The following is a 12,816-nucleotide window of genomic DNA, read 5'->3' as shown; positions in this document are numbered from 1 at the left end:
GCTCAGATTTCCATGGAATAAAAATGGTTAAAAGTGAGCAAAGGCAGTTTGGTGTAGTGAACAAGGAAATGGCCTAGCCTAGAATAAAGAAAACAGTTCAAAATCGCTGCTCAGACATTTTAAAATATGTGACTTGAGGCAAGTAGTAGAAACTTAAAGTACCTCCAGACAACTTTTAAGAGTCACTGATCTGCACTGGAAGATGAAGCTTCCAATAGTTATCAAATAATGGATGTAGATTTTGTCAATACAATGAGGTGATGAAGGCTGAATTATATTGGTATTAGTGTGAATGGAAGGAAGAGGAAAGAAATGAGAGATTTTTGAAGTAGAATGAGTAAATGATATAATATGTAGAGTGAGAAAGAATGAAAATGAAAAATGAATAGCTGACATTTCAAACTTAGGTGACCAAACTTAGGTGACCAAAAGATGACGGTATAAGGGAAGTTTGAAAGGGAATTATGGACGTTAAGTCTAAGAGATTTATGGCATATGCAATTTAAAATATCTATCAGGCCAACAGATGTTAACAGAAAAACCTTACAGCACTGGAATATGAGAATGAAGTCAAAATAGATAAGTAAATATTTTAAAAGAGAACAAGTACAAAAAACCACTCATGGCAGCTAGGTGGTACAGTGGATAGTGTGCCAAAACTGTAGTCAAGAAGACCCGAGTTTAGACACTACCTGGAATCCCAGACGAGTCACTTAACCCTGTTTGCCTCAGTTTTCTCTATTCTTGTCAAGAAAACTTCAAATGGGGTCGTGAAAAATTGGACATGAATAAAATGACTTAACATAAAAATTGATTTTGTGTATGTGTTTCTTAAATGCAGTCTGTTAGAATGTTTAATAACAAATTGAAAAAACTGTAGGCTTGGTTTTATTGCCCTATAAATTTATAACAAGTAGCAATTAACACTACCTTTTCCTGCAACCCAATTATTTTAGTTGCATGTCCACAGTGAACCTAAATAACCATAAAACCTTTCCCATTTAAGAATACTTAAGCTTATACTTATGTTATTATTTTCTTCTTATCCTACTCCTCTTCTGCATTTCCTAGACTCAAGCCTGCTCTACCATGCCTACCATATACTTTTCACTTCTATTACCATCTACTATTGAGAGGGAGCAGGAAATGGTAGATTTAAGTTTCAGATTCAAACTGGCTAGAATACTATTTGGTATCTGTGACATCATGCAAATTAAGTAACCATTCAGAACTTCAGTTTCCTCATCTATAAAATGTAACATGTATACTACATAACTCACAGGTTTATCTATTAGAAAGTGCTCTGCAAATATAAAAGTGCTCTAGAAACAAGTTATTAATATTTTGATTGCTACTTTGATGGTTATTTGAGCTTAACATCGCCAAACTTGGAAAACAGTACACTCATTCCTTCATATTCTGCAAAAATGATGTCCATATTGTCCCATAAATTCTTCACAAGAAGTCTTACCATCTATATGAGGGAATCTTTCTCTATACTTTCTGATATTGCATATAGATACAGAAGAAGTAGGATCAGTTATCCTATTAGTTATTCCTTGATCTCACTATAAGAACAGCTTCTCTCTTTTTCTAGTAATACAGATCTACTAAGGTATGAAGATGTATTCTGATGGAAGTGGATTTCTTTGACAAAGAGACCTAACTCAGTTTCAATTGATAAATGATGGACAGAAGCAGCTACACCCAAAGAAAGAACACTGGGAAATGAATGTAAACTATTTGCATTTTTGTTTTTCTTCCCAGATTATTTTTACCTTCTGAATCCAATTCTCCCTGTGCAACTAGAGAACTGTTCGGTTCTGCACACATATATTGTATCTAGGATATACTGCAAGATATTTAACATATATAGGACTGCTTGCCATCTAAGGGAGGGGGTGGAGGGAGGGAGGGTAAAAATCAGAACAGAAATGAGTGCAAGAGACAATGTTGTAAAAAATTACCCTGGCATGGGTTCTGTCAATAAAAAGTTATTACAAAATAAAAATAAAATTAAAAAAAAAAGAATAGCAACTATAAGATAATCAGCTATGAATGACTTCACTATTCTCAGCAATACAATGATCCAAGTCCTTATTTCTGAAGGACTTATGATGAAAAATGCTATCCATAGCCAAAGAATTAATTATATCTGAACACAGATTGAAGCACACTTTTAAAAAACTCTTTTTCTTGAGGTTTTCTTTTTTTTTTTCACAATTTGATTTTTATGAAACTGTTTTGCATAATTTCACATGTGCTTTTCAATGAGAGGTGAGAAAGGAGGGAAGGAGGAAGGGAGAGACTCTGGAACTCAAGCTTTAAAAACAAATGTTAAAAAATTATTTTACATGCAACTGGGGGAAAATAGAACTAATAAGTAATGAAAAAAAAAGAATAAACTGGATAAATCATTTTCATTAAACAATCAATTCCAATATCACATTAAAAAAAAAATCCCCCAAATAGGAAAAGATGAGATGCTACTAAATTTTTACCAGGACAGGACACAAACATGATTTTGACAGTCAAAACAAAGAAAATCAAAACACTTCCTCAAATTACAAAGACAGAAAAATTCTAATAAAATATTAGGCAAAGAGGTTATAGCAATACATCAAAAAGATTTAATAGAATAAGCAAATTAGTTTCACTGTAGGAATAGTCTAATACTAGGTTAACTGTAAAAACAAAAAATTTTTAAATGGAAACAATAGCTTTAGTAAAGTTACATTCAATAAAAAATAAATCTACAAAAATAGCATTTCCATAAATCATCAACCAAATTCAGTGCCGAAGAAAATGAAAATGATGTTCATACAATACCTGCTCTCCCTACCCTTCTTACAAGTTTATATGCTATTTTTGCATATCTCAACTATGACATTTGTTAAGTTCTATTCCCTTCTTCCTAATTTCTTTCCAGTTTAACCAATTTCTCTGTATTTCTTCTCTTATGACCATCAAAAGAGAACGAAACTATCCCTAATATTTGTTTGTCCTATTTTAATTCCATTTTAGAACATTAAGATTCCAAGTGTATTTCTTTTCTTCCCATTAGAATGAAAGTATTTATTACTGTTCATACCCTTCCAAATATATTCGTTTTGGAGTGTTTAATAAACATTTCCTTTAAATTTTTTAATTATTCAATTTTATTTTAATTTCTAAGTTCTCTCCTCTCACTAATCTATAATTTTGATTTTTTCTTCAATTGTAGCATGTTTATTTATTATTCAACTGAAATGTATAGATAATATACAAACATAATTCTATTGTACCAATAACAGAAAATGTCAACCCATCTTCTGACAAAAGTTAGTCTCTATATGTAGAACAAGAAATACATTTTTGGACATGGCTAATGGAAGAATTTATTTTCCTTGACTTTGTGACAAATATGTTATAAAGTTTTGTTCGTTTTTTCCAGAAAAGAAGAAAAAAAGGGAAAAAAAAGATTTTATTTGAAAAAAATTTGGGGGGAAGATAGTAGTCAGGGAACTAAAATGACACTAAATATTCGTTTCAAACTTCTTTTTAAGCTACCTTTCTATTTAGCATTTCAATTTGAGGCTTTAGCTTAAATGTTGCTAAAGATTCCAAAACAAATTTTCACATTTAAAAATTTTTGAAAATTAGAACATTAAAACTTACCTCTTCATCCAATTCTTTCATTATCTTGTCTAGTTTTATGTTTGAAGTTCTATAAAACACAATTGAATACAATGAAAATACAATCCCTTCTTTATTATATAGAAACCCATTATCAACATCTCTGTTCACTCTTGGAATTTACATTTTGGCTATTTCGTTGATCATTGTTACGTTGATTAAAGATTAGGCAAGGGAAAAAACAATTATAAATTTCAATACTGGCAAGATTGGGGTTTTAGGACGACTTTTGCATTTCACATTAATAATAAGATCCTGTTCTGCAAAAACATGGATATTATTTTAATCTATGGTATATCAATCAAGAAACATTTATAGGTCTGAGTCTCTGACTATGTAGTTTTTTTTTAATCCTAAAATTTTCTGTCTTAAATATGCATGCTTTCCTTTATTTATACTATTTATAATAACTTAATTAAAAAGAAAAGTTAATTCCATTGAAAATCACAATAGAGAAAAAAGGGTGTTTCAACAGCACAGCTACATGAGAATTATATTTAAATCCAATTTTAAATTGATATTGTCCATGTTTACAAAAACACCATTTCGTTAAATTTGCTCCTTCAGTCTCCCAACCAACACTGAATAGTCAATTGCAACATTGTATTAAATATCATGTATATCATGCAATGTAGTTCATGTAGGATCATTTTAAAAGATCATGCTAAGGAAAAGAAACAATATTTCAAATCTTTGGGTGAATGTATCTATCATTAATTCCAAAATACATAAATATTAATTTCTACTTCTTATATAGACATATTTTCAAAGAATATATTCACAGTAGCAACTTTTTAATATTCATTTGATAACTTTAAATTGATTATAAACACTTTCAATGATCCCTAATGTATTTAAGGAACACAGACTTTGAAATAAGCATCTTGTATATAATTTGAAGCTTGTAGGATACGTTATTCAAGTTCAATCTCACCTGCACTTCTGCTCCATTTCGTCTTTCAGCTGTATTTCATTATGCAGTTGTTCTTCCAGCTTATAGATTGTATTTTGCAAACTTTCCTGCTTTAAAAATAATAATAATAATATTCATTTTTTACAAAAAATTCCCAGTATTCTATGAATAATGAACCATATTTGTAAAAGTAAATACTATTTGGAGGTTAATTTTTACATTATGATTTCTCTGCCTCTTTTTTTGCTTGTTACTTATTAAATTTCTTAAGTTCTGCTGGAGGGTTGACAGAAACAGAAAAACTGAAATTCAAATAAAATTTCCAACTTTGCTGTTCTTATAAAAATAATTTGTGGAGTGGTTGGAATAAACAATAAGCAAGGGAAACCTCTAAAACTCCAATGAGTTTTTTAATTTAAAAAACGGATATTTAAGTAAATATAGTTATTATGTGTATTTTGTAACTTGTAGTGAAATATACATTTATTATATAAAAAGATCAGGTTAACCTAAATTGGGAACCAAATTTGTTCCTGTCTGAGAGAAGAAAAAAATGAGCATATGTTCATTCACAAAGATTATTATCCCACTAAAAAGGTAGTTAGAAAAGTTAAAGATCACATGCATAAACAATTATATCAACAAAATGTAATAAGTTCCAGAGGAATTCACTTGGTTTTATGATGTTTTTAGATCTAAACATGTTAGTATGAAAATGTAACTCAATCACCTTTAACAAAACTCTGCCAAAATGCTTTAAATCTAGATACTAGATAAAGGGCTGTTAAGCCCAATGTCCAATGGTACACTTTATTTCTAGAAAAGATTCTGATAACTTTATTTCAATATAATTAACTTCTTTTGTAATGTATATTTTATGCAATGAAACAATATTTTAAAAACTCTAAGGAGTCCATAAGGCTTCACCAGACTTCCAAAGGAGTTCATAACTCTAAAAAAATTAAGAACTGTTATATCTTTCAATGAATATAAGGAAAAAAGACATTGGCAAGGAACACTTATGCTCACTAACAGTATAGAATGATATTCAAATAACCTACAGAAAAGTTCTATTAAGGAATACATTATGTGTGTGTGTGTGTGTGTGTGTGTGTGTATTTTACAAGGGTGCTTCCTGGACCACATACTAGGCAAGAAGTTTAGGCAGTCCCTTTTTTCCTTCAATCTCCACTTACTCTATCTGGACCCAAGGAGTAGAGCCCAAGTGGAAAAAAGTGGGCTGACAACTAAAAACTCAAGATCTCTTTAGGGAGGTAATACTGTATCTATTATGTAGTGGCACAGTCTTCCTTTCAGTTACACTAAGGAAAATATGCACAAACAGGAAGTATAAAATAAAATTCTCTAAAGACTTGAGAAAATATATTTCTCTCCTTTGTTTGCAGAAGGACAGAAGTATGGGATAAAATATTGTCTATGCTATATCAAACTCAGGTGATGGTATTTTGATGAATTTTACTGAACTTTTTTTTTTGAGAGGGGAGGGCTACGAAGCATAGCTCACTGGGTAGGACAACAAGGGATATATACTGGTTGAAATGATTGCAATGTAAAAACAAGTATTAATAAAAACGTTTAAAATTACTCTTTAGTTTTAGGGAAGATTACACTGAAAACTACTAGACAGTTTGGCAATCTGCTATCCAGAATTGGTCAAGCTCTGTATTAAGACCACAATACCTTTTGCAACTTAGATTAAAAACAATCTTAATATTTGAAAATTTTATTATTCTCTCAAGTATGAAAAGCTGAAACTCACTTTCAAAAAATATTTTTAATTAAATTGCAGCAGCTATCTATGCCCTCAAGGAATTTACATTTTATCAGACAGATACAACACAAAAATCATTTAGTGCACACATGATAACTTGAAGAAAAAAAATACTAGAAATTATGGTAAATCAGAGAGATTATGGTTAACATTTATATACTGCTTTGAGGTTTGCAAAAAATTAATATTTATGCATATATACACATATAAAAGCTCCTTTGATAATTATAACAATGTTTAAGAGCAATCTATTATGATCTTCATTCTATAGATGAGTAAACTGAAGCTGAGAGTTGAAGTGACTAGCTCAAATTAAGCAGTGTAAATTGAGAAAAACACTGCTGAAGGCAAGCAGCTCTATCAAGCATTTAAAATTATAGTATACCTTTCACTTTATAAGGAGAAAGTAGCTATCTAATCCTACCTTCTGTAGAAGCAAGGTATTTTAAATTCTACAGCTCCTAAAGATTTAGAGATTCTAGTTTGCTTTGTTACTAATTACTATGTTATTAAATGTTCTATTATATGTGGAAGGAAAAATGGTGCCTTGCACCATACAGATTCTAACTCCAAATCTGCCAATATTATCTAATGACTCTTACACACGTCACTTACCCTCTCTGGACCTTTCAGTTTACTTACCTGAAAAAGGGAGTAGACAAGGTGATCTCTAAGAATTTTTCCAATTTTATGATAATTTTATATTCAGAGTTAACAGTAAATCAAGATTTAGACCTTTTATGCTTTTTTTTGGGGGGGGAGGGTGGGGGAGGGAAGGGGGATTACCACCCCTGTCGATTTTAATTCATTTTTGGACGAAAAATTCCAAGGAAAAGGGGAAAAATTACATAATTAAACATGGTTGAGAAAGAATGTTTTGTTTCTCATCAGTTAATAAACATTATTATTGACAGAGTTTGATGAGTTGTAAGGCTCCCAATGTAGCAGGAACAGTAACAAAAAGACTACTGGAGAACTTTCCACTATATAATTCATATATCAGATGCCTCTGAAAAATACTACTTAACAATAAGAATTACTATTTACACTTTATTCACATTCAATCATGTTTAAACCATATAAATAATACTTCCTACTTCTACCCCAAACCGAAGTCAACTAATAATCATCATAAGAAAATACATACCAAGCTTTTATCTATATTGGAAGTGGTTCTATTATCATTGGGATTGGCTGAAGATACAGATAAATATCTATTGGAGAAGAGTGGAAAAAAGGTTTTAAATGTTATTTTAAAAACCAGTGTCAATGATCAAGAATTGAACCTACCACATATGCTAAAGATATAAACACACAAAAAAGAATACATAAATAAAATTTAAAACATAATAACATCCTATTTACTGGAATCCCCAAAGTTAAAAAAAAAATTTTATTTGGAATGGACAAAATAGACATTAAGATAGATACTGATTACCTTTCCTCACTTCCTGCCCATCTGCTGCTTGCTATCATTCTCAATCTTTTTCTTCCAGATCCCAATTTTGAACACTACCTTCTGATTCTCCAGCTATGATTGTTGAAATTTTACCTTTATCTTAACAACAACTGGGCTTTTATACCGATTTTCAATCATCTCCTCAACATGCCACCATGTGTTGCTTCTGGATTCCAGTTCCCTTTTACATGCTGTCTTCCTTATGGAATAATAAGCTCCTTGAAAGCAGGGACTGTCTCATATGCTTGGATTTCTATTGCCAGAGCTTAGCACAATAATAATCCCTTAATAAATGCTTTATCAATCTACTGTCATTCAGTAAAATAAGATACATTAACCTTCTACTACTTCCTGGATTAACCTTTTAGGATTAAACCATGTTTTTCAGATTATTACTTATTCTTATAATTTTGGAACTTGAAATGTTAACCTCAAAGTAGTCAAAATATCAAACATTTTGGAAAAAATAATAAAACAAAAGTTTTTGGGTGACTGGAAGAATCAAGCAAAAGTTTAAGTCTAAATGTTGGTATAATACAATATGACTTCAAATATATAAAGACATACATAAAGAGATGGACATAGGAAATATTAAAGTAGAATATAACAGGTACCATTCAGACAACATTGTGATACACAATGGGATATTTATAATATGCCTTCTAAGCATAGTCTCCTTCAATTCTTTAGATTTTATGAAATGGTTTTACCTCAGCCTCTCTCATGAATTAACAAGTGGGGAAAAAATTTTAAATACGGTTATGGAAAATGTAAAGAAGTTACAAGCATAAGTTTTCTCCTCCTCCCTTTTCCAAAATGATTTTTTTTCCCTCTCTTTTCTTCTTTTGTCCATTTAATGGAGTCTTTTGGAGAAGAATAGAATAGTTAGTAATTCCAGAAGATAAAGGAAATGAAAAACAATCAAACTTTCTCTCTGAGTGCTGAGCTACAATTCAGTAGTAAAACTGTTTGATTTCAACTTAATTTCACTGTATTTGACTTTTGCAATCTTCTATTTCACTTCAGAGAGGAGATTTAAAAAATAAATTTCATGGTGTTAATAGGTCTCACCAACATAGGGAAACTTTACTGTATAAACATCTACAATGTTGCTGGATACAACATAAATACAAAATACAACCGAACAAATAAGACAATGCTATCAATCACTTAATGTATATTTTTGTAAAGATCTTTTATATATACCAGGGATATTTTTAGATAGCAGAAAGAGAGACTGGGCTTGTTACAGAAAACTGCTAGGTAAGAAAACCCCTTCTATTAATGTAGTTTGGGACCTTTTCTGTGACCACACATCCCTCATCTTTTAATTATAAAGCTGAAATTTGAAGCCCAAATTTAACCTAATTTTATCATTTTAAAATTGATACAAAATGCTTGCCTGCAAGATGTGTATCTTACATAACCTTGGGAGAGTGTATATATATGTGTATGTCTATCATCCAATATATTAGCTATGTGATCTAGATTTTGTTATCAACAGATATATGCATATTATCTTTATTCTTATCTAAATCAGTGAGAAAAATTCTGACCAGCATAGATCTCTGGGATAACATTAAAGACCTCAAACTGACACCAAAGCAGAGCTTTATTTTCTCTTCTAAGTAAGCATCTCATATCTGTAACTTAGCTTCAAATGTTCACTGCTTTTTGCTTTTTCTACTCTAACACAGATCAGGATTCTCATTTGGATGGTCATAGTTTTTTCTTCTTGTTTTTACACCGAGGTATTTCTGTATTCCTTCTGATAATTTGCTAAGTAGAAAAGCATCTGAAGTCCTTTACCTTCTCTTCTTTGAGAAAGACTAGCTTTTACTTTAAGCAAAGATAACAGCAACTTGGCTGAAACAGAAATACAAAACATTGTATATACTATATAGGTCACTACAAAATTTTCCCAGCAAATGAGACTCTCAATCCATTGTTATTCTTGTTAGTAACTTCTGGAGAATTCAAGGATAAAGTATAACTGCAAAAAAATTATAAAAGCCAAAGGAGGCCCTTTGGGGGAGGGAAGAAGCATAAGATGATTTGGGTAGGATACTTCCCATCACCAATGGTAAATCTACTGAAACCAGAAGGTAGCATTTATCAAAAGAATACTGGGAGTATTAGAAAAAAGATTACTTTTGGAAAATTCTGTGGTCTATATTTTGATGCAGGATATTTTCTTACAAATGACCAAAATGAGGTTTAACTATTTTGGTACTGAAACAACAACAACAACAACAACAACAAAAACCTCACTATTAATCTTGTGGATTTCATTATTAGAAATTATATAAAGCAGTCAGTTTATTTTATTTTTCTGAGATGGCCATGAAGAAGATTTGGCATCTTTTATAAAAATGTGCAAGTCAAAAATGAAAAATTTCATATTGAGGCTATAAATAAGGAATTTAGGAAGTTTCCAAAGTAATAAAGTCAATTCTGTTCTATTAAAATGTATATTAAGGTAAATAGGTCCTTTGAGCAGAAAAAATTTTTTTAAATAAGCAGGCTTAGTTTTCAGTAAATTTTGTTCAGTTCAATGAAATTTTTTGGTATTGTGCTGATTACTTATTTCTCAGAAAACCTAAACTTTCCAACTTCCAATTATAGAATATAAGAGTTGCAAAGGATTTTAAAATCTACTTAATCAAACTAAATTCATTTTGCATGAGAAAACAGAGAAAAAGTAATTTAGCTCCACATCACAAGTCAGCCAAGATCATAACTCAGACATTCCGACTACCCAATTCAGTGCTACTTCCTCTAGCACACCTCACTTTCTAGTCATATTCTTGCATTTTTTTTTAATACTATGTATGAATGAGAAAAACTAAGCTTTAAACAAAGAAATACTAGGGGCAACATATTTTACACATTTCCCCTTGTTGATACATTTCTGGTACTTTTTCAGCAGTTAAAGTCACTTTGGTGTTTTCAAGCAAATATTAAATGTCAATGTTAACTGACTGATATAAGTTTCAAATGTTTAATTAAGTAAAGTTTTAAGTTTTAGTAATAGTCTAATTCTAGCAGGAATTATTTCAAGTCAAAAACATATATTCTAATAAAATAAAGAAGGCTTGCTTTTTAATTAGAATTAAATATGTATCCCAAAGTGCTAATAATTATGATTCTTTGATGGTACTAACAATGATAATAGAACTTCAAGTTTCTGTGATTCTAAGATTTCATTTTTATCCAAATTCTTTGAATGTTAACATTAACCATATCTCTTTGAATTTTAGCTTTCTTACATATAATGCCTAAATCTAAGAGAAAACAAATACACTGGGTAAGTCATAAAAGAATTTCTGAAAGGTAATGAGATTTTCACTAACCATGGAATAATATGAAAGAAATTAAATAGAAAATCCTATAGCCTTTCTTGAAAAGACAGACGGTGGATTTAATGTTATTAAAATAGCTTCCATGATCTGAAATATTATTATCTATGAGAATGATTCTATTATGCCTACTGCTGCTAATAAAAATACTTTTAAAGTACTTACCTACGATTGCTATAATATGTAAATCCTACAAAAGGTAGTTGATTGCCAACAAAAGCTTTTGGAATGGGAAATGTTTCTTCTTCTCCTTTGTCTTCTTCTAAGTCATCAAAATTACTAGTATCAATGTCACTACTGAGATCAGGTACAACAGGTGCAACAGCTAAGGATAAAAGAAAACTGGTTATTTGGATAAAAAGTAAAATAAATGTCTGTAACAAATGAAACACATTTTTTTTTTAAAAAAAAAGGAACCTGAGCTTGTCTAAGTCTCATGTGATGAGTCCAAAATAATTACCAAAAAGCTATCAGTACATTCCCAATCTATAGAAATTAAAGACAGCATAAAACTGGATTTAGTTTCTGTAGTGTTCTATAATATATTAAAAATAAAAAAATAAAAAAGATGTGCTTCTCTCTACAATACCTCTAATATCACATTTAACATATAGTTGATAAACAATTTATACAGCAGGTATCACAGAAAAGATTTTTATTATATGAAGGAACTAACATAGAGTATTAAATGTAACCAAGTCAATAAAATACCAGTAATACCTATCGTCTACCTACTAGATTGTGATTATAATTGGTTATAAGGAAATATTTTTATAGAAAACCTTAGCCATTACAAAAAGATTTTATCTTTGATAACCATTACTGCCCATTGTTTTCTGAATTAGATTGGAAACAGCATTCAGAATCAGTCATTTCAACAATAAAATATCACCTTAATAATTTTCATTTCTTACAACTGATAGCAAGAATAGCTAACACTCATGTAGCTCTTAGTATTTGCCAACTACTCTGCTAAACACTTTACAATTATTATCTCATTTGATCCTCATAACAACTCTGGAAGGTAGGTGCTATTGTTATCCTCATTTTACAGGGAAGGAAACTGAGGCAAACATGTTAAGTAACATCAAGTGTCTGACACCTGGTATTCTTTCTGGTGGATCACCTAGCTTAATAAAATGCCACCTAATCATTACAAAAGTTAATCTTGCTATTTGATAATTAATTGATCTGTTCTTCTTACATGAAATCATGAAAAATTCTGTGAATATTCATATTATTAGCATGTATTTTTCATACTATAGATCAAATGACATTTGTCATGATGAAACTGTTCAAGTATAATTACAATTATGAGAGTTCTTTCTCAAGCTTAACTTAAAAATTCAGAAAAATACCTCTGCTATGTAAAGCCTTGTAGTCTTATAAAACATAAAATGTTTTACACTCTTAACAACTATAGTAAAAATTGGTTTTCGGAAACGTAAATGGATTTCCTAGGTGGTAGCAGTAACATATATTAAAGTTCTCAGTGGGATTGGCTAGTTATTTTCCTTAAAAAGACACTGGAACTATACACTATAATTGATTAGCTTAACCAGTGTTAAAGCACAGTCATTAACACAATTCCTTAATCACCTAAGTAAAACAAACCCAG

The 12,816-nt window shown here is 30.4% G+C and overlaps 1 protein-coding gene across 2 annotated transcripts in view; it reads right to left on the bottom strand.

The window, feature by feature from the left end:
• Positions 1–12,816, bottom strand: part of ROCK1 (Rho associated coiled-coil containing protein kinase 1) — a 124,560-nt gene that overhangs the window by 48,235 nt on the left and 63,509 nt on the right. The window contains exons 10-13 of one of the 2 annotated variants that reach the window (XM_051970361.1): positions 11,364–11,523; positions 7,528–7,594; positions 4,610–4,698; positions 3,658–3,706 (exon numbers count right to left, since the gene is read on the bottom strand). In XM_051970361.1, coding sequence (XP_051826321.1) covers positions 3,658–3,706; positions 4,610–4,698; positions 7,528–7,594; positions 11,364–11,523 — 365 coding nt within the window. The remainder of the gene's footprint in view (positions 1–3,657; positions 3,707–4,609; positions 4,699–7,527; positions 7,595–11,363; positions 11,524–12,816) is intronic. The other variant, XM_051970362.1, reaches the window with a different exon arrangement.

The sequence above is a fragment of the Antechinus flavipes genome, chromosome 1, assembly GCF_016432865.1.
Source record: "Antechinus flavipes isolate AdamAnt ecotype Samford, QLD, Australia chromosome 1, AdamAnt_v2, whole genome shotgun sequence".
Lineage (NCBI taxonomy): Eukaryota > Metazoa > Chordata > Mammalia > Dasyuromorphia > Dasyuridae > Antechinus > Antechinus flavipes.
This window is presented reverse-complemented; position numbering and strand designations above follow the sequence as displayed.